This window comes from Electrophorus electricus, chromosome 6 (assembly GCF_041902795.1).
Source record: "Electrophorus electricus isolate QZ-2024a chromosome 6, ASM4190279v1, whole genome shotgun sequence".
NCBI lineage: Eukaryota > Metazoa > Chordata > Actinopteri > Gymnotiformes > Gymnotidae > Electrophorus > Electrophorus electricus.
In genome coordinates, this window is record NC_137502.1 from 7,434,942 (window position 1) to 7,462,941 (window position 28,000).

Genomic DNA, 28,000 nt, shown 5'->3' on the forward strand with positions numbered 1-28,000 from the left:
GGGAGAATTAGTGGGAGTTTGGTGTGTAATGGCGGCCTCGGTATTGCTCTCTGTGGAAAGCACCGTGTCCAGTTTTACTGTCGGCAATCCCGGAGCGGCAGGGGCTACTGGTAATGTCTTATCGGCACCAGGTCCTGCATCTTGGAATCGATCACTCGACCGAGCTCTTGATGAAGCTACGACCACCGGTTGCCTGAATCTCAGCGGCAGGAAACTGAAGGAGTTCCCGAGGAGCGCCGCCATCCACGACCTCACGGACACAACCCGGGCCGGTATGTAGTTAGCTGGAGAGCTGGGCCGGAAGAGTGGCGTGATTAAACAAAGTAGAACTTACGCGAAATTGGTCACTGTTTTATTTAGGCCTCTTTTCATTTGAATATGTGATTAGATAATTAGGTCGCAGATAGCTATTTTTACAGGAGTCTGGAAAATGCATGGACAGCAGGCTAGCTGGCTGGCTAGTTACGTTACTTTCAACTGGTAAACACGGGTGTGTGCGCTTAGGTTGGTTAGCTAGCTAGAGTTACACTTTATGGTAGGTGGAACAGTGACATTGTACGCTTCGGCTAAGTGAATGGATTACTGTGTTCACTTCTAGACTCAGTACCTGTCTCAAGACTTAAGTAAAGTTTTGCCAATGAGTTCATATTTGAGTTTTGCAGCTAATGCTGGTACACAAATACAAACGGCTACCTAACTAGCTGTTGGCTAACAAACAATATAGCAACTGGTATACAACTAGTTACCTAACCTAGCTAGTTATAGCTTTACTTTAACCTAAACATTGAGCGATTTAGCAGTGATAAGATACATGTTATCTAACCTAGGCTAATCACAGCGTTTAGCTGACTGGTCTTATGGCTGGAGTGACATATTTGGGCCCTGTTTGACGGCTCTCGAGAGACCAGTCTGGATTTGGCCGTGAAATTAGGTTTCTGCTAATGGGATGTGTTTAGACAACCTTTAGCTACCTAAAGCCGTCAATACATAACTGGTTAAACCGAGTGAAGTTAAACTTTTGTTTCCTTTTGCAATGCATAAACAGTAAGCTATAGAAAACAGACTGTTGGTTATCAGCTGCAAATGGACATTACTAAATACTTTAACCCATTTATTTATACGTAGATGTATTCTAAATATTCAGAGGTACAATGTGACGTTTGCCCCTAATAGGGTATCATCTGATATCACTGAGCGGTTTACACAGAAGTAGGACACAATCGTTGAATATATTGATGCGGTAAGGCAAAACATAAGTTGAAAATTTTATGCTATAGAAAGCCACGAGGAGATCCAAAATGTGTATGGGCTTGTTTTTTCATTATCATTCAGTCGCCAGAGGCACAGTTCCTTATGAGTCACGTTACTACTCACTGAGTCGCTTCGCTGCAAGCTCTATTGGAGTTTAAAAAGTTGCTGATTGCTACTGTATCGTACATTAAAGAGTGCCTGACCGAAATGCTCTCATGGAATTATTGTCTGGGCATGCTACGTGTGGCCCAATTTGTTACTTAAGTTTAATAAACACCTATCTGAAAGAACATACATGTTTCTTTAAACATTCCTGCATGAAATAAAATCAAGATGAACGATGGCATGAACGTTTTATTCAGACACAGGGAGAAAACTAAGCTGTTGGCAGTCGTTTTGATAGGCTGATTGTCTAATGAGTTGCACCTCTATCCATTTTAGCTACCTGTGGTCATATAATGTGCTCAAGTCATGCTTGGTACATGTGTTAATTTGTGTTTGGTGGAGTGTGAAGTATTTTTATATCCAAACAGAAACTGATTTATTTAAAAAATGCATGGGCTAAAATAGTATTGTCCTCACTGTTATTCATGACACATTCATGGGGGCAAACTAGAATTACATTTATGTACATTTATATATTACTGTATTAATGTATCCATGTGTCCATATTGCTTTGCCTCATGGTCATAAATAAATCCATACAACTAATTATAATAGTTAATAGAAAAATTGTAAAAAATTAATACATTTGACTGTATGCATCCATGTGACAAAGTACCATAATCCATAACAATATGACATGCACTTTCAGGTTCTGTAGGGCTGCTGCTGTTTTCTATTTTCTGTGCATAAGTTTAGATGTTAACTCTTAATAGTTCAGGCAGTCTCACTCAACTAGCCTGCTTATCATGCAGGAACATCACAGTATGTTGATAGCAGTGCTATGATCTGTTTGCCTTTCTGCCCCTCCTTTTACACTTTTGCACATCTCAAGCCATGTTTACTGGGGTTGCTTTAACCTATACATCAGGCATGTCAGTAACAGAAGGCCTTAATGACATCAAAACCTGAATTGCAGAAGTTACAAATGTTGTACTGTTCCCAGACCAGTCCACAGCTAATGTACATATGGTATCCTGGTGTGAGGCCAATCTTGGTCAATATTGATAGTCTGAACTGTATAGGCTGGGTGTTAATAGTCAGTTAGACATGGAAGGAAACTTTTTAGCAGAGAATGACATTCAGAGGAATGTGTAGCTTAAAAGAATTTTAATGGTATCCAGTGCCTTAAAATAATTTGAATTCTTGGTCTAGTGCATTTGTTATGGTTTGCAAATTATATCTTAAATTGTTCTTGGCTACATTTGGTCCAGACAGCCTTGTTTGCACTAGGCTCTTTGTAAGCAGTAGCTGACAATCTGACATTTGCACAGCAAAAAAGAGGGGAGATGGACCAAGATTTTTTTGCCATGTGATAGAAGAGTTAAATATTGAAATGAAATCATAATGAATTTGGCAGTCAAGTTAGGTCATTGTACTCTGTGTTCATCAAGCCTGCCGTACAGAGCATGACATGATTGAAGATGATGCAGAAAGAAAAAGATGAAGAGCGAAACAACTGGGGGGTTCTTCCTACACACAGGGACTGCCTTTTGTTTTGATGCCTGCTGTTCATCACATGAAGGGAATTATTAATGCTGCATCGTGACAAACCACAGAGCCAGCCAAAGTTGGCAAAAGTTGACTACCACTATAGAAGGGGGAAGCTGGTGATTCTGAGGCTATGTTAACAGTACTTGTGAACAGTGAGTATCTGAATTGTCTGAAAAATGACATGCCTTTGACTGTTTAGTGGATGTGAATAGGAAGCTGTTCTTCTCAGTCTCTCTCACTTGTTTGACCCTTGTGAATGTTAACATTGTAATAGTCCTAAAGCCAGGCCAGAAGAAGGTCAAGCTGTTATGTCTTAAGGCTCTGAATTCTTGATTATTAGCCTGCTAAGCACAATCATTCTTCTTTTATACATTTTGGTCCTTTTTTGAAACATCAAAGTTTGTGATGCTTGTGAAAATGGGAGCAAATGATGTAAATAAAAAGCAAAAATCATATATTATTTTCAAAGTGCTTGCTAGCTTGCTTGCTTTCTAGTTGGAGTTGGTGTATTAAATTAAGAAAGTTGCATTGCCAGGGTCCTTTTGTCTAACTGTTTGTCAGTAAACTACTTGATGCAGATATGGAAATTGCTCTGTTTTTATTAATACTTGTGATAGATTACCATTTCGTAGATGGTAATCTATCATATACAATGTCTTTTAAAAATCATATCCAGCTCTATATCTTTAATGCGTGTCTGTTTGGCAGAGGTTTATTTCACAGAGAGGGAATGCTGTTAATTTAACCCAGGTTAGACTGCCTGTTGATAGTTTGTCCAGGGACTCAAACTGATCACTGTTATGTGTTGCATTGATGAACTGGAGCGCGTGATCAACTGCCCAAAGCCAGCCGCTCGCATCACAGTAGAGGAAGAGGAAGAGAGGCACTGTGCGGACGTGGAGAGCCACAGGCCTGTGCTGCCTGGGAGATGTCTCCTCTGAGCTCCTCTCCAGCTTCTCAGCAGTGGAGTGTTACATCACTTGAAGTCCGTTCAGAATTTGAGGGTAAGCTGTGGCTAGGACCTTGGCTTAACAGTGCCTGTCACAGCTGCCATCTTTCAGCAGCAAAATGAAGCCCAAGTGCAGTGTAGTTACTGAGTTTAGAATGGAGATGTGGGAATCTGCCTGTTTATTTGATGATGCTATCTGCCACATAAGGGCCACTAAAGACTTTTGAGCTCTGTCAGCATGTGCCTGCAGCAGGGTTGATTTCGACTGGCCTAGCTGAGGTGCAGCATAGAGCAGACTCTGCAGTTAGCAGTGCTTCCTGTCCTCCCGGATCTCCACACAGCTGCACAGCTATAAATAAAGCATCATGGGCTGGAAAAGGCGTCATGGTGTGCATACATCAGCCTGTGCCACCACAACATCACACGGAAACTAAGCAAATATTTTGCATCTTAAAGACTGTTCAAGCAAGTACTTACAACAGCCACATGCCAAGCACTGCACTGTACAATGTTCATTAAACAAAACCACAAATATAGTGGAGCTGTTCTATTTTAGAAAGTATAGGATACATTTATATGATCTATAGTTTCATGTTTGTAAACAAGTAGTTTAATCATATCACATAAATATAACATGGTGGTTCAATGGGAATTTTATGGAATCTGTTATATGGCTGGAGTTTTTATTGTTGGCTATAGTACACAGATTACCAGTTGAAACCAGACAGAGCTCAGGGTTACCCCTGCTTAGTCTCCAGCATTTTGTATGCTTGACCTATTAACCAAAGGCCTATTCCTTAGATGTTCTAGACCTATTCTAGGCATGGCATTTTGTTGAAATGCAGCACATTCAAAAACTGGGTACAATGTGGAGGCATGTCTTCCTCCTCTAGTAAGGTGTAGCGCTCGTAGACAAGCCCTTTAACAAGTGCGCCGATGGAGTGGAAGTAGCTGCTGCCTGTAGGCCTGCTGTTTCTAGAGGCTGTTTTCTTCTTGCATCCACTATTCTGAGTAGAGACCTGATTATGGAGCTATGTAGCATAGTGCTATTATTAGGCCTAGGCTAAATGTGTTTTTCAGAAAGGCACTCCAAGTGCCACTGCACAGGCTGAACTCTCATATAAGGAAAGACAAATCTGTTTTTATCTCTCCGTGAGCATGGATGCTAATTAAGGCCATTGGCGGAAGCAGGCCATTGTGTGGTGGCGTACATGCGTTAGTTTTTTGCTTGTGGCTGGGATGCATGGTGTAATTATGTAACTACCATCTACATGTCACTAAAGATGTGATCACCCTGTTTATCCTGACAGCACATGCATTTGAGCTGAGTGGTGGAAAATTTGTCATGTTTATGATGTGTGAATTAGGCTAATCCCTACGCTGAGGCCCCTAGGTGTGTGCTCGCTGTGAGAGACATTGTGGGATTCTCTGATTGCTGTGAGAGATGCTGTGGGATTCTCTGACTCCAGTCATTTGTTATTCTGAAAAATCTCAACTATATGATAACAAACTGCAATACTTTCTTCTTTTCTTGAATTGTAACTCTGTCAGGCTGTGTTTGGTTTACCATGCATTTCAGGTAGCTTTCTGGTGATCTCTGCATCTTGATCAAAATTACTTTATTGTAAGACTACAATAAGAACAAGGTTCATTCATAAGACAATACTTGAATTATAAGCAATTAAATTTTCAAATTGTCACCTTTTAATTACACATTATTTACAATGCTGTTTAAATGCATGGTTTTTATACTTCTAGAACATCTAAAATAGTGTTCTTTACAATGTTGAGTAAATAAACAGTATAGACCAACTGTAAATGATTACTTTTTATGTATGACAGATTAATATGTCATGCTTTGTAAATGTTTGATACTATGTGGATCATGTATACACACCTAAAATCTAATTTATATCTACATTTACAATATTGGCCAGAAAAAAAATACTCTTGGTTAATCTTTCCCTAGTGCTTCAGCCCTGTCCATATTTAATATGCATGTGTCTCACTTATTATTTTCAGTAATTTGTATATGCATACAGCTATTGTCAATTTTCATGTCTTAAGGTGTGCTGCCATTTGCAATGTGATGGTTTATCATTGATTCTGTGGTTATGATGGTGTGATCTTAATATACTCAGGCTTCTGGATGTGGCTTTTAAAAGAAAACAATTTCGTTGTGTCTGATATTATGAAATTATATTGTTAAATGGACTAGTGATTAATTTATTAATTTTGTTGAACTTTATTTTTTTGAAAAAAATTTTAGAAAAACAAAAATTATTTATTTTTTCTCTCCCTCTCTCCCCCTCTCTCCTTGAATCTTTTGAGTTTGTATTTGTGACCCTGAAGTCCCACTGAAGACCTGTTCTGGAGTGCAGACAGTGTGCATGTTGGCCTGGGGGGGGGGGGGGGATGTTCATAATAATAAATGGACCAGGTGTGTTCTCAGGCTCCCCAGTGTGTATGTCTGTGCAGGCTTCGTGAGAAGAACTGTCTAATTAGTCCCATAGCCTGACTTCTCGCTGCTCTCTGTTTCTGGCTACGGGGTTGTTCTGCCACTGCTTGACAGGGACAGAGAGTGCGCATCTGCAAGGCATGTGTAGTGTCAGCCCCATTGGCAGAGTGTTCACAGATGAGGCCAGAGGTCTATTAAAAAGATAATGAACTCCATGCCGTTCTCTATCGGAACAAAGCAAAAGGGCAGAGAACACATTTCAGACATGTTATATGCGCTTTCACATGCAGGATAAAGACAGGTGGGCGATCATATGTTGTTCCAGACTCTTTCCCTGATTTAAACTGATCCCTCATTCTTTCTTTTCTTCTTTTTGTCTGTGCTTTTTCTGCCACTCACACTATCTTTCTATAGACCTGTCACGCAATAGGTTGTCCGAGTTGCCAGTGGAGGTGTGTATGTATGTGTCATTGGAGAACTTGAATTTGTACCAGAACTGCCTTCGCTCACTGCCAGAAAGTCTCATCAATCTACAGGCCCTCACATATCTGAACATCAGGTAAAACACACATACGTGAAATAACCATGTATTAGAATACACACACGGCGTATAATTGAGCAAAATAACACTGAACACGTCGCATATAGGTTTTCTTTTTAATATATCTTTCTTGTTACCTGTCATAACTTTTTTTATATATGCTGCTAAATCCAGGAATTTGGGGTTATTGTCAGCTTGAGTACCAGAGATGATGACCTGTATTCTGTAATTGTTGCAGGTCAGCTAAATTTGGTGTTATTTGTGTATCTGTGTAGGCCTATATATGTGTGTAAATAAATCCACAGGGATACCTGGTTTAGTATCTTGGTGACAAACAGAAGAATAAACTAGGCCAAAGTGCTGAAAATTGATATAGTTTGTCATTTCAGAGCTGTAGCATACGATATAGGAAGTTACTTAGCTAGCTTGCAAGCAAGCCTCAAAGCAAAACTAGTGACATATAACATTATGAATAAGAGAAGCCAGTGAAGTTAACACTGCAGTGCTGTGTGTTCATGTGAAAGGAACTATAGGTCAACGTTGTGCTAAAGCTTGTTACTCCCACCCCACCTTTCCATCTTTCTCTCTGCAGTCGCAATCAGCTGTGCACTCTGCCCGCTCATGTGTGCAGCCTGCCTCTGAAAGTGCTGATCGCCTGCAACAACAAATTAGTGTCCCTGCCCGAAGAGCTTGGCCATCTCCGGCAGCTCACAGAACTGGTGAGTATTAGTGTGAGACAAAATGGAACCTTGGTGTCTCATTTTTAATGTCTTAAGTGTTCTTTTCTCTCAGGCTCTGAATGCTCTGGGTCCTCAGAAGGAGACTTTCCAACACATTTCAAAATGTTCCTGCACACGTTGAGGGCATGGCAGCCCAGAGTCAGAGGATGATAAAGCCCACTTCCTTAGCAGTTCACTAAAAATATGAAAGGAACTTTCATGGTTGAATACATTTATTCCACAGTCTATAACTTTATTTATTTATTTATTTATTTTTTTAAATGTTATAATCTGCATGACTGAGCTAAACCGGAAGTTGGATTTTTAAACTATTTACATGTAAAGGCTAAAGGTGTTTGAATATATTCAATAGAAAAGAAGTGAACAGTGCTAAGCATAGCCCAATACCCTAATTAAGCCAATTTTGTGGTATTTCGAACCCCGAAACAAAATGGCTGATTTACCATCAGCAGTGCAGTCTACCTGCAGCATTCAATCTGACAAGTGTTGAGGGATAATGCATGCCTAAAGATGGTCTTTTTATTTCATTATGCTATTCACTGAAAGTACATTAACAGTTTTACAAGAGTTTTACTAGCAGGTTGTGTCTAGCCTATTTTCCTGTGAAGGTGCAAACAGTTACTAAGGCAATGTCAGGCATTTCTGTGCCATTCTGGACTCCTGAGACTAGTTCCGATTTCTTTTTCCAAATATTATGCTGGAAATCAGGTCCAAGAAGTATTTTTGTATTGGTGACAGATTCTCGTCATAATTATGTGGGAGTTGTCGTTGATCAACTCTGTTTGCTGCATTTGTCTGAAGAAATGGACTGTTTTTTGGTTTTTGTAAAACATCAGACAATGTTCAAATGCTGAACATTTATGACATGAGAGAAAGCAATAAGAAATGGTTTACCTCCATTTGTGGAGAGCCATTCAGTGAATCTATATGTCATTAGGCCAGTCCACCCAAATGGTTCTGCAGGTCTGAGTTGGTAAAGGTTCCATGCCATACAATGCTCATGTGGAAAAGTGACTGGAGTGGTTACTGTTCCTACGCTTTTCTGAAATGAAATGGGCTTTTCTGAAATGATGGGGAGTTTTGTTTAGAATTCTGACACAGTTCTGAGAGAATATACTAGACAATACTCCTTAGAATGTGATGTTTTTTTTGGCTTTGGTTGTAAATCTGTTTTTCTTTGTTCTACTCGTTCATTGTTTCTCCATTATTTTCTTCCCTCCTCCGTCCATGCTCACCTTGTGCATCTTCCTCTCTAGGATGTGAGCTGTAATGAGATCCAGACCCTGCCTTCCCAGGTGGGCCAGCTCGAAGCTCTGCGGGACCTGAACATTCGCAGAAACCACCTCGTTCGCCTGCCTCCTGGTCAGAGCCCACTTAGAACATGCTGGCGAGCGGGCGTTCAGAACATGCTAAGAGCCTGAAGCTGTCTCCCACAACAAGCCTGTACATGCTCATTGTAACGTTTGCCCAACCTGTACTCCTCCTATTTGAAACACGGGCTGACAGAGTCCCAGGCCCACTCATGCACATGATCCACCCCACACAGCTTCCTTCACCTGACCATTTATTTTACTAGTGTTGTCTACCTGACATTTATGTCATGTTCTGAAATGTTCCCACACACACGTCCCTGACTGAGCATGCACATAGCAGCAGTGATCCCTTCTGAGCAGCTCATATTAGACTTGATATAGGGTATATTTTCTTATTTGCGTGTATCTTTTGTTGTTGATGTTGTAGAACTGGCTGAACTGCCTCTAGTGCGTTTGGATTTCTCCTGTAACAAGGTGACCGTCATCCCAGTATGTTACCGCAACCTCCGTCACCTCCAAAGCATGGTGCTGGACAACAATCCTCTTCAAAGCCCACCTGCACAGGTCTCTCACACACACACACAGTTCATTAGCAGCGTCCCTGCAAAGCCAATTTATATAGTATACTCTCATCATTAGCAACACGCTATATACAGGTTTTTAAAATTGTTGTAATTTGCTTTCATTTCATTTGAAAATGTTTAGCCTTGAAAAGAGTTGTGTAACAAACCTCAATGAGGTTCCCTGGAAACAATGCTAAGGAAAGTCATGCTGTTGCATGCTGTAACTGCTTGTAGATCTGTATCAAGGGGAAGATCCACATATTTAAGTATCTGAACATGGAGGCATGTAAAATAACTCCAGACCTCCCTGACTATGATAGGAGACCTCTTGGCTTCGGTTCTTGGTAAGTCCCGCATACTTATAACATGCATTATCATGCACAATCAAGCTCATCACAGACTGCATTTTCAAACAGTCCAGACTTCTTATATTGTTTTCTGATATGGTGGAAGGCTGTGTGCGACACTGTTATTTCAGTGTTTATCAGTCTGTTTCTGGTTGCTGACTATGACGCATTAAGTCATGTCCTGGCATGCATATGTTCGATTCAAGCAGATAAGTGTGATTTGGGTATAGATATGTTCCAGGGCACCTACAATAAAGCAAGGTGCACTAAAATAAACAACATATATTGGTGTAATTATGCTAAATGTGGTTGGGAGTTTGTTCACATTAAAGCATGGACTCGTAGGCGATGCATGTGAATGGGTGTATGTTAGTCAGAACTGTTCACATCTGTTGGATGCAGTTTCCTATAAATAATAATATAAATATATATTGTTTGTTTTGTTTGGTTCTCTTTTTTTTGGGGGGGGGCGTTGCCCTGAACATGTTCTTGTCAGTGTGGAGGAGTTGTATGCAGGTCGGCCATATGGCGCTCTGGACTCTGGGTTCAACAGTGTGGACAGCGGAGACAAGAGATGGTCAGGCAATGAAGTGAGTTCCTTTTTCTGTCAAGCTTCAGTAATCAGCCAGATCTCACCATTGCTCAACTGACTGAAGGTATGCTCCCATTATAACTGAGGCATGAGGAATCTCACCTGCTGGCTACAAACGTAAGATAGGAATGTTCGACTGACATATTTCTTTCATCATGCCCAACTTGACAAATCAAGCTGCTTTTCTTCGTAACTGTACTTTTGTAACATTTATTTATACCAAATGGGTATTGAAACTGCCACAACAATAGGTTTCCTTAAGGTAAGGGGTCAAGCAGTGTTTGTGAAAGGAATTTGAGTTGGACAAAGGTCCAGATTCACTGAGTTTGAGTTCTGCTAGAAGGAAAAACAAAAGCGCATGGATTCGAAGTCATTCATGCGACCGATGCAGGTGTTTGAATGGAAGTGAATGTAACCTGGCAGCCAAGCATGACTCTTCTTCTGCGCAAATGTAGCATTACTGGAACGGTTAGGCTCACCATGTGAACGCGGAAATAATCTGCCCATAGATCATGCAGCTACATCTACCCAATGACTTAGTAATTAGTTTCCTTCATCCTCTTCTCTTTTTCCGCAGCCCTCTGATGAGCTGTCAGACCTCCCGTTGAGAGTGGCAGAAATAACTAAAGAGCAAAGGCGGGAAAGGGACAGGAAGCGGGACGAGCACAGGACAGGCTCGCTGCAGGCCAATGGGACATGTGAGCAGTCAGAGAGCGGGGGGTGTCTTTTTTTTTTTTTTTTTTTTTTTTTTTTTTTTTTGTGTGTGTGTGTGTCTCTTCGTTATCCTTCTTTAATGATATTTGGTTAACTTTTTCCCCCCTTTTTTTAGTGGAGACAGAGCTTGAGCAGATAGATTTTATTGACAGCTGTACATGGGAGGAAGAGGAGGAGGATATACGTCCCCGAACAGGGGATTCGGTCAGCCTTAGCTCCCAGTTTATGGCCTACATCGAAAGACGAATCACCCGAGAGGTGCGCTGTTTCATATGGCAGTCACCATTGGAATTGTCCATTTGCCAGAGTTCATTTAATTCCGATTTAATTCAACTATATTATACGTGTACAACATAATGACGTGCAAAACAGACATTGTAGACTAAATTTTAAGGTACAGAAAACTTTTCAAATCAGTGTAAGACTGGACAGTTGAAAACAACAGTATGTTCAAGGGTTGTTTCAAAACTATATTAATGTTGAGTGTACATAGTGAGATTGTGAAGTTATCTTATTCAGTTGGATATTTTGTATTAAATTGTCGACTCTCCTCATTACTGTGTTGCTAGGGTTCACCAGCTAAGCCATGTCCCTCCAGAGACACGAGAGCTGATGATTCAAGACGCCATGCCTCATCATACAGTCGGTATGCCTGTACACACAGAGTGCAGACTGCAAAGCATGGCGTGCATGCGCGCGCACACACACACACACACACACACACACACATTTTAAATGTACATTGGAAAAGCATTAAAGGTTTGTATAGTATCTTAAACAATAAATAAGGTATGCACATTTGGCAAGTGCAGTATTGTGATCACTCTCAAAACAGATAAAGAAGTAATTAATTACAGCTTAAGTGTCTAATGAACCCCCTCAGATAAAATAGAGTGCAAGACTATGTACGTTTCTTAATAAAGATTCTGTTCTTTACAGAAATACGTTACCAGATCCAGTCAGCACTTTGTCACCTGCTCATCTCCAGGTAATCATCCTGTTTCTCTCCTTTTTTTTTTTTTTCCTCTCCACCCAGTCTACAGTAGGTGAACATGAAACATGCCTAACTCTGACTGTGTGTGTGTGTGTGTGTGTGTGTGTGTGTGTTAGCGAGCATTGCCAGGTTCTGCTGTGGGGGTGGAGCGTGCACGGAGGGAGGCCCAGCTTGCAGCCCAGCGGTACGAGGAGGAGCGGCAGAAAGCGAGGAGCATGCAGAAAGACACTGTCAGGAGTTACGCCAAGGTACGCACTCTCGCCCACTCACTTATATATCCAGGCAAATAATAGTGTGAAATAATTGTGTTTATTTTGTGTAACTACACAGTTGTGCAATAGCCCACACAGTTAGATGCCAAGGCGATATGTGAGTTTATCACAGTCATGCCTGATCTGTTTTCTTTTTGATTTTCAGTCCAAGTCAGCTCACAGTCCCACTAAGCTCAGTCCTCCAGACAACGAGGTAAATATATTTTTCAAGCGTGCATGTTCCCACGCCCTCCCTCACTTCCCATACATTTCTCCACACCTTCCTTGTGTCTGTGTGTTTGGCCATATCTATCCATGGGCTTACCCTGTCTTCCCTACTCCATCAGACCCTATACCCCTCCAGACGCTCCACTCATACAGATGACTCGGCCCTCTTCATGGTAAGAGCCTATCAGCATGAAGAGAACACTGGCATTCCTTGTCAAACTGCCCTAATCAACCAATCATATTTACCATTCTTATTTTTGTGTTGCTTTTCCTCTCTGTTTGCCCAGTCTTAATGTATTTCCTTTGTTTCTTATCTTTAAAAAAGTGGTCATCTAAAGAAGAAATCCACTGAGCTTTCAAAATGACTAGAATGATTTTGCTTTGTGATGAGAACAAACAATATTATTGACACAAATGATGAAAACATTGTTATAGAAAATAATAATGATAGTACATGCATTTTTGTAGGTACATGCAGGAAAATTGTCCAATATGTTTGTAAGAAGAAATACCCCAGAAATATGACCCAAAGAAGAAATAAAAACCTTTTCCCACATGTCAAATTAAACATGTAACTTAGTTTTAATAACCCAAAACAGTTATTTTTGTGTTCGTCATAAGTTCTACCTATCACCCTCTTTGTACAAATATATTATTTTGTCAATTTTGCTAGAATGTTTCATACAATTGTTTACATTTCATTGACCAAATTTAGAGAAAACTTCCACTTTAATTATAGATGGGTATTGAGGAAACGAGTGAGGTAACAAGTGAGTGCCATGTACCCAGGTTTTCAGGCATCAGGTATATAATTTATACTGCCAGTGCTTTTCACTTAAATGTGTACGAGTGTGCATGCACACACCCACACCCTCCCAGAGTGACACAGGCCTAACACGTAGGTCTTATTCACATATCTGAGGACAGTCAGGGGCAGGCAGCAATATGCTTTGAATCATAAATGTCTTGGAAGTTCAGTATTTGAAGGCTCTACCAGTATGACTGTATTTCACAATACAGCGAGAAGGCTTCACCACCAGGCCGTTTGCCTGCAGAAAGATATAGAAATGGCAGCTTTTAACCTTATTCTGAATCCAAGTATGTGTTTATGTAATGCCTTTAAGTTATAAAATAAGCTGCATTTTGACAGAGTAGCATCTTTTTTGCAATCTCAGACATTTGTTTTCAGGTGATTCTCATATTTCCATTTCAGACTTGTAGTAATAGCTTATCACAACTTGCAATCAGTACTGGGTAACTGTTTTATTAATCCATATCCATTCCTAGTCTTATAAAATGCTTAGTCAACCAGTGAAGAGCTGGTGATTGGGTGCAAACAGTGATAGTATTGACAGTATTTTGTTCTGTTTCGTTTTGCTAGAGCCTCATGAAGTATTATGCAGCCAATGCTTTCTGTCTCACCTGCTGATCTCTTCTGTGCTAATATGCTAACCTCCTTCTAGACTAGGTCTGCTTTTGCCTGTAAACGCTTCAGCATGTGTTCCACACCTCAGAGCTTTACTTCTGCTGTGCTTCTCTCTCTCTCTCTCTCTCTCTCTCTCTCTCTCTCTCTCTCTCTCTCTCTGTCTGTCTGTCTGTCTCTCCCACTGATGTTTCTCTTACTCGTCCTGGCCCTGCTGATCTGTCAGGGTGAGCTCGAGCCATTAATGGTGTTTGAAATAGACATAGACACCAACACTATAAAGAAGAGGCCTGACCCTCATAAGCAGGTGAAAGATCTAACGGACTTCACAGACACACATGCATGCACGCACGAGATATATATAAATATATATATATATATATATATATATATATATATATATATATATATATATATATATATATATATATATATATATATATATTACACACACACATATATTACACATATATACACGCACACACTAAATGTGTCTGGGTTTATAATTGCTAGACATCACGCACAACACATGCCACTAGACTGCAGTCCGAACCTCACAACACTAGCCGTGCACGTGTGTGCGAAATTCTTTGTTGCATACTTATTATCTGTACTAGATTTGGGACAGACAGTAGGACATTTTCTCAAAGCTATCTCATGCAACACTGCAGTGAGAGAGAATCTCCCCATACAATCTCTCCAGATGTATGCAGCACTGCTGTCTCTTGTTTGTTCACATTTCCTCTGCCTCTCCCATCTTTCCTCTGGAGCTCTTGGCAGTGTGGCCAGCACTCCCAGTGGCCTGCCCTGCTCTTCTAAACTGGGTTCTGGAGGACATAGTTCTAAAGGAGTATAAGGGGGAATCAGATCCCTCCTGCAGCACATGGCAATGCAGCATTAGAAATGATCTAGGGCAAAGCACAATTTTTAAAAGGCAGGTGTGAACTGTAAAACTGGGTTTAAAAAAAAAACACATTGTGGACAGTACAGTAAAAGCGTGAATTTGTTCTTACATTGCAAGCTCCAATTAGACAGTGAATTTATATATATATATATATATATATATATATATATATATATATATATATATATATATATATATATATATATATATATATATATATATATATATATAATTTTTTTATTTATTTAATTTTTTTTGCTAATTGGTTGCACTAGCTGTGTGTTTATATAGTAAAGCTGACTACTCTATAGTCATTGCCACATTGCAGATTTGTAGACATCAAGAAAGCAAAGTTGCATGTAAAAGGGTTGCTCCATTTCTTTTTGTCCCCCAAGTTTGCTTTAGCAGCACAGTAGTGTTAATGGCTTAGCAAGTATCACACAAGCATGAAATTTGTGGTACGCATCAGTAGATGGCAAAGGCTCTCTTGCTGGTATGAAATGTGGAGATGATAAAAGTGGATAGGTTTGTATTGGTTTGTCTTACTGCAAATACCAATTACTACTACTGTCCCAAGACTAGTTCTTGATTGTTTGCTTGCTTGCTTGCCTATACAAAGGTAGCAGATTTTCTAGACATAACAAAAAATTAACCTCACATTCTTTCTTTTCTTTCATTACTGTTTAATGCCTGACGCATACCTCCGTTTCTTTTTTTCTGATCTGTCTTTCTCTTGCTCTTTCTTCTCTCCTGTCTCTCATTACCACTTGCTGCACTCTGGCAGTCTCTCTCTGGTAAAGCGGTGGATGGGGGTGTGTCTCCCTCCACAGCCCCTGCTCCCTCCTGTTTATTTCAGGTATACCAACCTGTGTATCACTCGTTTTTATTAATTCCCCTCTGAACTGTTGTATGAAAGGGCGTCCTCTTTTAGTGCTTTCTTCTGCACTACAACTCAGTCTGATTGATCATCCTACTTGAAAGTTGTGAGCATCTCCTCCTGTTGTTGGCTGGTGCTGATGGAATTCATTCAGCATAGCACAGCATTTGATAGTCGCTCACATAGCACTAAACAGACATATGTAATGTTGAATACATTTTATTGAGTAATAAAATCTTAACTTCTTTTCTCTCTCCATTTTCCCCCATTCCTCTAAAACTGCAGCAAGGGGAAGATCGTACCTCACTTTCCCCAGCAGGTATATGTTTTTCTTTTGTTACAGGCATGCAAACACACAGATACACAACATACCCCCTGCACCCTATACATTTACAGCATTTAGCTGATGCTTTTCTCCAAAGCGACTTACAATTTTGACTGAGTACAACTTGAGGGTTAAGGGCCTTGCTTAGGGGCCCAACAGTGTCAATTTGGCAGTGGTGGGGCTTGAAGCAGCAACCTTCTGATTACAAATCAAGGACCTTAACCACTGTGCTACCACTGCCCTATACACATTTTGAGAAGCCATTAGAGTTCTCCAAACTGCTCCTTGACTCAATACAACTGTCTCGTTCCTCATTCTCCATCACGTCACATGCAGCCTTGCAGACACCTACATACCCTGGACCTGCTGCTCCGCCCTCCTCCCGCGGCCCGGCCCAGCGTCCCGAGAGCTTTCTTTTCCGCCTCAGCCAAAGGGAGGAGAAAAAAAGGGGTACTCATTATGTTCATGTGTCAGAACACATAGTTTAGACAAGGAAATGTGCTTGCCTCACGCAGTAATAAACACAGCACTGTTTGGCATTTCAAACACTTTGCTTTTTGTATGGCATGTGCTTCCTGTTTATGTGTATAGGAGAATCTAGGAGTGGGAGGCTGGAACCTGAAGAGGCTGTTCCCAGCCCCTTGGTGGCATCTGGTCCCATAGGAGAGGAAGCTGAACTGGTGGAGCAGCTGAGGAAGGTCCTTCATCCATGCACTTCCTGATCCTCCTTACTTAGTCGTTCCTCCTTACTACTAAGATCTACTGGAAATAATATCACTCTATACCAACATGTTCACCCAGTAACATCTGTTTGGTTTCTGTTTCTTATGGTTGTTCTGTAGAACATTGAATCCCGGCTGAAAGTGTCTTTGCCCAGTGACCTGGGGGCGGCACTGACGGATGGGGTTGTGCTGTGTCATCTGGCCAATCACGTCCGACCTCGATCAGTACCCAGCATCCACGTGCCCTCACCTGCAGTGGTCAGTTTGTGTGTATGTGCATGTGAATGTGTGCTTCTATGTTTAAGCTGTTTTTTTTTCCCTTGTGACTGGGAATTGTATTTTTTTCCCACCTTCTAGCCCAAACTGACAATGGCAAAATGTCGACGGAATGTGGAGAACTTCTTAGAAGCTTGTCGGAGAATCGGTGTCCCTCAGGTAAGCCAAAATCTGCTCCAGATAAAATAAAATAAACTTTACATTGACAACTGAACTTATTATGTAGATCCACATAATATTGGTTTTCAATATTTGTCAGACTTAAGAACTTATCTTCTCTTATGTTCCTTCTTGTTGCTTCTCTTCTAACAGACCTTATTAACCTCTCATGCTTAAATGCTTCTCATCTGACCACTTCAGTCCTTATGCAACTAAAAACTAATATTTTCTCTCTCTCTCTCTCTCTCCTCTCCTCTCACACCATGGTGCCTTTCTGACTCCTGACTCATCCTTTATTTGTGCTTATTTGTTATTGTCCCCAAACTTGCCTTTCCACCAACCACTCCCGTGTGTGTACATGTGCACACACGCATCTTGTACTATGCTGCTTGTCCCATCTGCGGGAAGGGAAGTCTGTGTTCGGTGGCTGAGGTGCTGGAGGGTGAGGCGCTCTGCTTGCATAGGATGGTGGAAGCCTTGCTCACCCTGGCGCCCCCTCAGAGGCCCTCTCCTCCCTCCCAGATTGCCGGCTTTGCCCTCTTCTACCTGTCAGTTATGTCCCTTCTCTGCGCTCTCTACTGCCATCTGGTGCCCCGCATTTAAACCGCACTTGAGCTCGACGATAGTGTACAAGCAGTTATTTTCACAGCCACTTTGTAAAGCACACCCCACGCAGCCCGTCCATGTGTATGAACACCTGACTAGACTTATGAAGTTGCACAAAACTGAAGATGTCTGGGCTAATAGCGTAAAGCATTCTGATGGCAGCTGGCAGAACTGAATGAGAAAATGCAACAGGAAGAGGAACCCACCTGTGTCCACTCTTTTTTTTTTTTTTTTTTTTTTTTTTTTTTTTTTTACTGCATTGTTTGAGTGATTTGGATTTTTTATTATTATTATTATTATTATTATTATAATTATAAAAGAATGTGCCACAGTCAAGGCAAGTTAAACCTTTTGAGAAAAGGTCAAAGGTTCTCTTTTAGTACTGTTATTTGTTTTAAATACCAGCTTGGCACTGACACTTTCCCTGTCTGTCCTTTGGTGCCTTATGGGATCTGCATATGTCCTTGTGCATATGTCTGGGGTTTTGTAATTAGAAACAATTTGGCCATGTAAAGAACAGAGCCATATGCATAATAACCAGGAAAGGCAGACTTTTCCAGAGTCATTCCTGCCATATCTCAGTATGTGTTTTGTGGTGGTGTGTAATCTCTGAGTAGACCATATCATGGTCCACAGCTTGACATCTCAAACAGGGTTTCCTTATCTGCACTTCATATGCAGGTTTGTAGGGCACACAAGCTGTGGCCTTTGTATTCTCTTCCCTGGGAGAATGGTATTTCCTATGTAGAATATCAGCGCTGCCAAGTTGAGGAGCTAGTTAGGAGATGGCATTAGGAATTAGATCTTTGTGTGAGAGATTTGCGCATGAGATACTGAATGGCTTTCAGTGTGATTGTACTAATGATCAGAGGAAAGATGTTTGGAGGGGGATATTTTATTTAAATGTGGGGGGGGGGGTTGTTTTTGTATGGTCACCGTTCTGGTGGAACCTCAGTATTTGAGTTTACACATGTAAAAGCTTAACTTTCTAACTTTCCTGTAATCTGTTTACTTTGGCACTTTCTCATGACTTTTCTAATAATAAATTTATGAGGCAATCTGATCTCATCTGCCTGCTGTCCTTCTTCCCCTATACTGTACTTCTCCTCCAGTGCACTTTTTTTTCTTTCTGGTTTACTCTCCAAAGCACAGTGCTCTCAAACAAAGCTATGCAGTAGTATCTCTTGGTTGCTTCTTCTCTCCATTCTTTCAGTGTGTGGGTGTGTTCTGACGTGATTTGATATATTCTTCACCATGTCCCTCATTCCCAGCTCTTCATTCTCCTCAGTTCCCCTTCAAAGTCATGGCTATGGTTTTACATCTAATCTTTTTGTGTCTTAAGTTGAACCCTTAATTTTGACATGTAATTTTTTTCTTTTCATTTTACCATTTTGATAATGCCATTGATTTTTAAGTGCCCTTTTTTCTCAATTTACTTCTCCATTGACATTACCTTTCTTCTCTCTCCAATTTTGTTTGCACCCGTACCCATCCCTCTCTGTGTGTGTCCTTCTGTCTGTCTGGCTGGCTGTGCGTGGGGCGTGTGTGCGCATGTGCGTGTCTGTGCATGCACGTATGCACGCATGGCCCCAGAGCCAGCTATGCCTCCCACTCCACATCCTGGAGGAGAGAGGCCTACCACAGGTGGCCGGGACGGTGCGCGCCCTGCTGGACCTGGCCCCGCCGAAGCACTCTCCTTCACCGAGCACAGCCCCCACCAACCCCTGTGCTGCCTCCGCTTTCGCCATGTAGGGCTGAACCCACGTGCACCATTCCCAGAAAATGGCCCTGAGACAAGGGCTCTCTTCCTCCCATGCTCCCACAGACTCCACTTACTCCCATCCCCTTCCCACCAATGCGCTTCATGGGCGGTAGAAAGACTCGGACCTAATGGAAAACCCGCTACTCACCACCCACCCACCATCTTGCTCGCCGCTAAAGAGAGCCTATTCCCCCCCCCCCCCCCCGAGGAGCAAGGAGGGAGAGGGCCACAGCCAGGAAAGATGGAGGCACTGCTGCATTCTGCTCACTACATGCACACGCACGCACGGAACCAGCAAACCCTGCAGTTCACCTAATGCACATTTATCTTCTTTTGTTTAAAAGCAAGTTGTCTCTTTACCACATCATTATTGCTCCTCATTTGTGATTATTTTTGCACCATATTATTATTATTATTATTATTATTGATCATGACTAGCATGTCACATATTAATCAGCGTGAGTTAATATAGTTGTAATGATGATGCAGATTGGTACTATCTCAGCTTGCACGATAGTACAGCATTGGATGAAAAGACGGTTTTAAATCAATACACTAATTGGTTTTAGACCTTTTATGACTGAGCTGAAAGCTAACCCTTAATATGGGCCAGTGCTCTTCAGTTTAAGACCAGCATCTTGCACAAGACTTTAAGAGAAATGTATGTGTGAGTATGCAGCCACAGGGTAATGCTGTTTCCCAAAGCTGTATGGACATTTAATGAAGAGGCCTCGCTGTCTGTGAAGAATTTGGTCTCCAAGCTGAAATGCAGACTTTATAAAACTTTATTATAGTATGTTGAAATGATGTGGCAAGACACTTGTGTTGTGGACTTAGGAGGCTTGAGACAAACACTGTTAAAGACACTTATTTACAGCCCTGTTTTGCAATCATTCAGTGCTGCCAGGTGCTGATTCACTACAAATTGTTCTTCAAAGGGCTTGCAGGAGAGGTGCATGTTACTTTATTGCTGTTTATTGTTCTTCATGTAACAGGTCATGCATGTGTGAGCTGCCAGGTGAATGGGGGAGGGTGTGTAGAGTAGCTGTTCACACAGTGCAAAGGCTCTACTGTTGCCTGTCAGCAGGACTGCAGTGGCTACAGGCACCTTTGTATGGCTTGCTCCTTGGTGTACGTTATTAGCACACCCTCGTACTTCCTCCCCCGTTGGAAGGCGTATGTGTGTGCCAGGCAAGCTTGCGCTCAGACTCAGTGCCGCAGTTGGCGGTCCTGTTTGCGGCTGGGTGGAGGGCTGACTTCCCAGCACCTGCGTAGATGCGGACTTGTGGATTACTGGGATGTTTGGTGCTTTGATACACACAGCATGAAAAAAATGTACTTGGTGGTGGTTATTTTGGCTGTTAAATCTTCTTCTGGCTGGCAGAGCAGGCACTGTAGTTTTTACTTCCCACTGAGTAACATAGTGCTTAGATCAGGGCACCAATGGTTGCCCAGCATTCTTCATAAAGAAAGAAAAAAAAAGTTTTAAAGAAAATGTACCTACAAAATCTTTTTTTTTTTTTTTTTTTTTTAACGTTTTCTATTTTAACTTGCTTTTTAGAGACTTGTGTTTTAAAAAGGGAAGTTAAAAGTGATTTTAAAATATAAATGTGTTTTTTTGTTTGTTTGTTTTTGGGGGGTTTTTTGTGTTTTTTTTTTTTTTTTTAATTTTCATTTAAATAATTAAAATTATGACTAGGGTAATCCCCAGCAGAAATGATGTTGACCCTTCTGCAGGGTTTTCCCCTGCGTGTCTGTACAGTAAATTAATACATTCCATACGTTGACAAGTATGTACCGCTGTCCACATAGCTTGCATAACAGGAACCACTGCATTTCATATATAGACAGCATGAACTTCTTAAAGCCCCCTTTTTCTTTTTTATTTAAATGGCATTTGTTAACTATTTCAAGCAAAACATTTAATGTTATAAAATTAGTAAAATATTAAAGTATTTTCTGGTATGAGAATTTGGAGTCATTATAAACTGATTAATAAAGTTCCCCTCTCTGACATGTTTTATTTTATGTGGTCCACCATTGTCATTTTTTTTTCCCTTTTTTCCTTTCTTTACTCTTGGGTTTCTTGGCCTTTTTGTAAGGGCCCAGGCATTTCCTAACCACAGTTCCCCTCCACCATGATTGAATCTGCAATGGGAGACAAAGAATGATGTTAATACACCCCAGCAAAATACTTGAAGATTCTCTTGAGCAAGACCAGAGCATGCAAGACAAGACTTTTCATCTTGCTTGTCCTGTAGCAGTCACAAGCCCTCCTATTACACAAGGCTCAGAATTGAGTCGTCCATCTAATGTCACCTTAATTGCTGCGTTCCTCTCCAGTTGCGCTCTCTCCAGCTGTCTGCGCAAGTTATCCTTCACCAGTCTGTCCTCGATAATAACCTGCTTGCTTTCTCTATACTGAAATCCATAAATTAATGATTATATTTAGAGTGATATGGACACCTGTGGTGGAAGTTAAAAGGGGCAACTGGGTGGCAGAACCTACCTTTTTAGCTAGATCTTGTAACTGTGCCAGGTTATTGTTTTTGTTGGTTCTTAAAGCATTAAGTTCTTGTTGCTTGTCCTCCATGTCTTTCTCATAGCGCTCTACCCAATACTCCAGCTTTACCTCTAAATTCTGGGGTACAAACGATGACACGAATTCTCTATACCACAAAGGCTATATTTCAGACATAATTGCAGGCAGACCAGCAAAATAAATAAATAAATAACCTGACTTGACATTAACTTTTAAGTTGTACTACTAATCCAATGTCTCTATAGGTTCTAAAATTAGGTGTGGTTTTTTTTGTTTGTTTTTTTTTTGGGTGGGGGGGGGGGTTTAATTGCTATATATAGATAATGATGTTTCCATGTTCCTGCATAGTCATTCAGCACTGTCCTCAGGATAAGTCTAGACCTCAGCAGAAGGGCAGCCATGCACACCAGTCATTTAGCCTATGCAACATTATTTTGCTGAATGAGCCATATTTTGCTCTTTTCGGTTTGTTAATGTTTTTCACCCAGAACCTTTTGACAGACTGTCTAAGTAGATATCCAACCCAAAATGTCCATTAAAAAAAAAAAAGTCAGGTTGATACTGGTATTTGTCCAGTGTAAAGTCCACTATGTGAATTAAGTGTTTTGATTTTTATGTTACAGAGATGGGTAGAGTCTGTCCCGTTCTGTCCCTGAAGAGCAAATTCATTTGCAGACAGCAGTCAACAACAACAAAAAAAAACAAAACAAAGGGGCATATAACCTATACAGTAGATGTCATCATATTAGCATTACAAGGGGATGTAAAAGAGTCTTTAAATCCTTAGCCAGTAGACCTACAGCTTGTTTTAATGCTCAATGGCTGATGTAATAAATGACCTCAAATATCTGTTTGATTTGGCCCTCCTAGAAAAAGTGTACCTCTGTCCTGATGGTACAAGGCAAAACTCTGCATGAAGTGGGTGATGAGCATCTGCCAGAATGGCCTTTGTCCTCTTTATGGCTATAACTTAATATAAAGATGACTAAGATCATTCAAGCTAATGCCAATGATATTCTTGCTAAGTTCAACAATACTCCTTAGCCTATTTATATTCAGTATACTGAGGTTGTCAAACCAGCAGATCATTACAGAAGTTAAAACTAACTCAATAATAGATAGACAGTTTTTAGAATGTTTTATTTATCAATGTTAAAAACCCTCAACTTTCTCAGTTATTGGCCTTTCTCATATTATTGGCCTTTTTTGCAATTATAGAGTCAGTCTTGGCATTTTATCATGCAAGATGGTGACCATGCACTTATATTGACCTACTTTCTCCACATCTATGCCATTTATAAAAGGATTATAACAGGAGGGTTTCAGCAGAAATCTCAACCTCATGGTCATGGAAAAAACTGACAATCACCAAATCATCAGCAAACTTGATTATAAACCATGACTCAAACATACTCTGACTGACAGAGGTATAGAGCACAAATAATGGGCAAGAAGATGCACCCTTGAAGTGATCCTGTAGGAAACATTAGGGTCTCAAAAAGGTGTCATTAACATGAGTTCCCTGTGGCCTCCTTATCAAAAAATCAACCAGCCAACTAATAGTACTGAAGTCAATATCTGGTATAGGAAGCCTACAAGCTAAAATAAAAATCAACAAAACATAAGCATGCATGCATCTTCTTGCCTTCCAAGTGTGCAACAACAAAATTCAATTGTTGCTGCGGAATCCTCTACCTCTTTCCTTGCTTGATATGTGAAATGGAATGAATCAATTATACTTTGTGTCAGACAGTAAACTAAATAAATAAATAAAAATAACACAAAAAGTCACAATTTTTAAGCAGTTGGCTACTAATGCAATCAGGCCCTTGATTCTTCCTCACATTTGTCTGTCAAAGAGTTCTCTAGACTTCCATTTCATCAATCTAAATCTGACTGACTGCCCTCCACCTCCTCTTGACACGTGTTAAGTATCTGTCCCTGGTAGACCAGCAGGAAGCTCAGCACCACTCTTCACATACAGTTATTTGCAAAATAATAGCAGTGTGTTTAAAACAACTGCTCAATCCTCATAATAGCATTTATTTCCATATACACAAAGGCACTGGGAGCATTTCACATTCAATTCCAAAAGAAAACATGAACTAAAAATCAAATTTTAAACTGAAAATTAAGAAAAAAGAATAATGGGCTGTAAAAAAAATAGTAGTGTCTTCATTTTCATTTACAAACTCGAATATTTACAGTATAAACTGAAAGTTGTTTACAGATTTAGCTTTTCTGTTGATCACTGAACTAATATTTAGTTGTATAACCTTTACATCTGTGTGGCATGGAGCTAACTAACATCTTACACCTGCAAACAGATATTCCAGCCCAAGCTGACTGGACTACATTCCACAGTTCTTCTGTATTCTTGGGTTTTGCATCAAAAACAGCATTTTTGATGTCACTCCACAAATTCTCAATCGGATTTAGGTCTGGGGATTGGGCTGGCCACTTCATCAATCTTGTTGGTCTGGAACCAGGATGCTGCCTGCTTTCTGGTGTGTTTGGGGTCATTGTCCTGCTGAAACACCCATTTCAAGGGCATTTCTTCTTCAGCATAAAGCAACATGACCTCTTCCAGTATTTTTATATATTCAAACTGATCCATGGTGCCTGGTATGCAATAAATGGGTCTGACTCCAAAGTAAAAGAAACATCCCCAAACCATTATGCTTGTACCTCCATGTTTTACAGTCTTCACAGTGTACTGTGGCTTAAATTCAGTGTTTATGGGTCGTCTCACAAACTGTCTGTGGCCTTTAGACCCAATAAGAACAATCTTGCTCTCATCTGTCCATAGAATGTTGCCCCACTTCCCTTTAGGCCAGTCAGTGTGTTCTTTGGCAAACTGTAACCTTTTCAGCACGTCCTTTTTTCAGCAATGGTACTTTACAAGGGTTTCGTGCAAATAGTTTGGCTTCACGTAGGAGTCTTCTGATTGTTACAGTACTCACAAGTAACTGAAGATGATCTTTCGATGCTTCTATGCCATTCTTGTTATTCTGATCTACACAAATGGTAGTATCTTTTCCTACTACGTGTTTCAGGTTTTGTTTGCCATTTTAAAGCATTTGAGATCATTTTAACTGAGCAGCCAATTATTTTCTGCACTTCTTTATATGTATTCCCCTCTCCAATCAACTTCTTGATCAAAGTTCTTTCTCCTTCAGTACAATGTCTGGAATGACCCATTTTACTCACTTTGCAAGGGCTAAAACCAGCAGGTACAACATATGCTGCCCTCCTTCTTTAAATAAGGGCCATAATTGACACCTGTTTCTTCATAGAATGAATATCCTCACTAAATGAACTCCATACTGCTATTAATTTGAATAGGCCTCTTTCATTAAATAAGTCAATTACAACCAATTAGCAGCATGCATGTCATGCCATGTTGTATCTTTTCTGCCAAAATCAGTAATTAAATACATTAGTGATGTTAGACTGCTATTATTTTGCACATAACTGTACTTCCACTCCAGACTCGTCTAAACTTTCATCTCCTGCAGCTCAAAATTTGGCCAATTCCTTGCTAAAGTCAAGGAAACTGAATCTCAAGTGAAACTGATTTAACATTTCTGCCAGGAAGTGGTCAGACCTAGCACTTAAGACTTGTTTCTTGTCCCGATTTCCCACTATAGCTATAATTCCCCTCCAGGTGCAGCGAGAATTACTATTAAGTTCATCTTCAACCTTGTCGTTGAACCTCATTTTAGCCAGATTGTTTGTTTGTTTACATCCAAGTAAAAGTATTGATTGTGTTTATACCAAATGAGCCATAGCAGTTGTCCCACTTACTGTTTGATGCTCTTTAAGGAACGATTCCATCTCCTTGTGAACCCTCCTCTCCTCCTCCAACTTTCCCTCTAGCATCTAATGGGGCATGTACAATCTTAAATCGGATGCTCAGCTCCATTGAAAGGTCATGGCCAGTGTTCTACAGAGATCATAAACTGTTCTATAGAATGATATACAATTGGAAAAGCACTCCATACACACCCACCTTTATCTCATCCTCCAGCTGTTTCTCCTGACGTGTGTTAAGTTTCTGTCCCTGGTAGACCAGCAGCTCAGCACAGCTCTTCACGTACTTTCTCTCCAGACTTGTCTTAACTTTCATCTCCTGCAGCTGATCCTTCAAGTGTGCTGTCATTTCCTCTCGCCACTGAGGGGACATGGGCAGGTAACATTTCTGGCCTCACACTGACTGAACAGTAACAGCATCTGGGTTTTGGGAAATTTGACAATACAGTAAAAATAAAAGGCCACATGAAGCAGTTCTTCCTTTTATCAATCACTGACCATAATCCATTACTTCCATCATGGCAATTCTCATAAGAAAGATGAATATTTTAAGCCTTCTCAAGCATAACAGTCATGTGGTCAGCAATACTGATCAAATAAAATTTTGTTGAGAATTTATTGTGAAGACTATTGCTCTCCATTTGCTATTACTGTATTATGTAATTTGCAAAAACAAAACAAACAAAAAAAAATCCAATTACCTGAAGCGCCACTGTTTTTTCCTTTCGAATGTCAAGTAACTGTCTTTGTAAGGCCTTAGCCCTGAGACAACCCTCCTCCTCCCTGTAGTGCACAATTTCCGTCTTTATAGGTATATACTCTTTACAGCATAGTTTATTATTTAGTTAAGTAATGATTCATGTATATTGTCATTTGTGTCCAGACCTGATGATTATGTCCTGCAGGTTAGCCTTCCTCTTCTTCTCCTCCTCCAGTGCCTGCCACAAACTTTGAAAGGTACCTTTCTCCTGTAGCTCTGCCAGCGTATCACTTTTTACCTGGGCCAAGAACTGCCTGCAGCAAGATACGTATTTCATCTTATTGGGCTAAACATTTGCTGCCTGTTCAAGATATTTAGCTGAGCAATCCATTTACAAGATATTTAGCTGAGTAACCCAACCACCCACCCCCCAATCTGTTAAGGGAAGACAGAAAGTGACCATCCGCACCTGTCTCTCTGCACCTTGGCTAGGTTGTCAGAAGAGAATCTGCTTTCTGCCAGGATACGGTTTAGTTCCTTTTGTGACCTGTGCAGCTGGTGTGTGGCTTCAGACACAGCATCCCCGTCTACCCGAGCTTCACGAGCAACCTTCAGACAAACCTCAGCAGCTCTGTGTTGTTCCATGACCGCACTAATGTCCGCTGACAGCACCTACTCACACCACATGTAAGGGACAGCGAAAGGTAGTGTAATTTGGAGACAAGGAAATTAATTTTAACAAAACTTTTTAACAAAACAAAAATATTATAGACCCCTTACTTCCCTAGCAATTTCCCCTTACTATTCCCTTGCAATTAGCTACATACGAACCATGTCAGCCTCAGCACGTCGTTTGTCAGTATCTGGCATGATGTGGCCTAACACTGCCAGCTGATCACAGCAGTCTTGCAAAATTGAGGAAACTCGTAGTAACTCAATCCCTGATATATGAGCTGCCATCTTACAATTTTAGGATACACTTAACAGTAAATGATTCAAAATGACCAATGAAACACAAATACAGATTCTGTAGTCAAGTCAGCAAGCACACGATAGCATTGTCCGTTTCAGTTAATAAAGGCGCAAACTACAGTTTATATCCGTAGTCATGGTAGCACGTTTTACAATTTTAGGATACACTTAACAGTAAATACACTTAACAATTTTAGGATACACTTAACAGTAAATGATTCAAAATGACCAATGAAACACAAATACAGATTCTGTAGTCGAGTCAGCAAGCGCACGATAGCATTGTCCGTTTCAGTTAATAAAGGCGCAAACTACAAACTTA

The 28,000-nt window shown here is 40.6% G+C and overlaps 2 protein-coding genes across 10 annotated transcripts; one reads left to right on the forward strand and one right to left on the reverse strand.

The window, feature by feature from the left end:
- Positions 1 to 21,679, forward strand: lrch3 (leucine-rich repeats and calponin homology (CH) domain containing 3). 8 transcript variants are annotated; one of them, XM_035525099.2, is made up of 22 exons: positions 1 to 272; positions 6,729 to 6,873; positions 7,448 to 7,574; positions 8,852 to 8,957; positions 9,336 to 9,472; positions 9,706 to 9,815; positions 10,315 to 10,408; positions 10,988 to 11,108; positions 11,240 to 11,382; positions 11,694 to 11,770; positions 12,064 to 12,112; positions 12,235 to 12,366; positions 12,536 to 12,583; positions 12,717 to 12,770; positions 14,247 to 14,327; positions 15,709 to 15,780; positions 16,087 to 16,120; positions 16,463 to 16,576; positions 16,718 to 16,824; positions 16,969 to 17,106; positions 17,206 to 17,283; positions 19,483 to 21,679. In XM_035525099.2, exons 1-22 carry the CDS (start codon positions 29 to 31, stop codon positions 19,639 to 19,641), a joined length of 2,370 nt encoding a protein of 789 aa, XP_035380992.1. In that variant the 5' UTR covers positions 1 to 28; the 3' UTR covers positions 19,642 to 21,679. The 8 variants fall into 8 exon arrangements, with proteins under 8 accessions (XP_035380992.1, XP_035380991.1, XP_035380997.1 ...); XM_035525098.2 differs by lacking the exon at positions 19,483 to 21,679 and adding an exon at positions 17,692 to 18,952; XM_035525104.2 differs by lacking the exon at positions 19,483 to 21,679 and adding an exon at positions 17,437 to 17,834.
- On the reverse strand, positions 21,661 to 28,000 carry drc9 (dynein regulatory complex subunit 9). Of its 2 annotated transcripts, XM_026999497.3 has the most exons (9): positions 27,538 to 28,000; positions 27,176 to 27,378; positions 26,892 to 27,020; positions 26,708 to 26,789; positions 26,206 to 26,367; positions 26,001 to 26,075; positions 22,161 to 22,292; positions 21,971 to 22,072; positions 21,661 to 21,799 (listed from the first exon to the last, which is right to left on the reverse strand). In XM_026999497.3, the coding sequence occupies exons 1-9, from the start codon at positions 27,664 to 27,666 to the stop codon at positions 21,695 to 21,697; spliced, it is 1,119 nt and encodes a 372-aa protein (XP_026855298.2). In that variant the 5' UTR covers positions 27,667 to 28,000; the 3' UTR covers positions 21,661 to 21,694. The 2 variants fall into 2 exon arrangements, with proteins under 2 accessions (XP_026855298.2, XP_026855297.2); XM_026999496.3 differs by lacking the exon at positions 22,161 to 22,292.

What these genes read in the sequence shown, in the direction of transcription:
- lrch3 (XM_035525098.2), top strand. Translation starts at nt 29, where the DNA reads ATGGCGGCCTCGGTATTGCTCTCTGTGGAAAGCACCGTGTCCAGTTTT. An exon ending in CCTCTTGGCTTCGGTTCTTG is followed by an intron (nt 9,816 to 10,314) that starts GTAAGTCCCGCA and finishes TGTTCTTGTCAG; the next exon opens with TGTGGAGGAGTTGTATGCAG. An exon ending in TCAGTCCTCCAGACAACGAG is followed by an intron (nt 12,584 to 12,716) that starts GTAAATATATTT and finishes CTACTCCATCAG; the next exon opens with ACCCTATACCCCTCCAGACG.
- drc9 (XM_026999497.3), bottom strand. Translation starts at nt 27,666, where the DNA reads ATGGCAGCTCATATATCAGGGATTGAGTTACTACGAGTTTCCTCAATT. An exon ending in GCCAAGGTGCAGAGAGACAG is followed by an intron (nt 27,021 to 27,175) that starts GTGCGGATGGTC and finishes ATCTTGCTGCAG; the next exon opens with GCAGTTCTTGGCCCAGGTAA. An exon ending in AGCTGGAGGATGAGATAAAG is followed by an intron (nt 26,076 to 26,205) that starts GTGGGTGTGTAT and finishes ATGCCCCATTAG; the next exon opens with ATGCTAGAGGGAAAGTTGGA.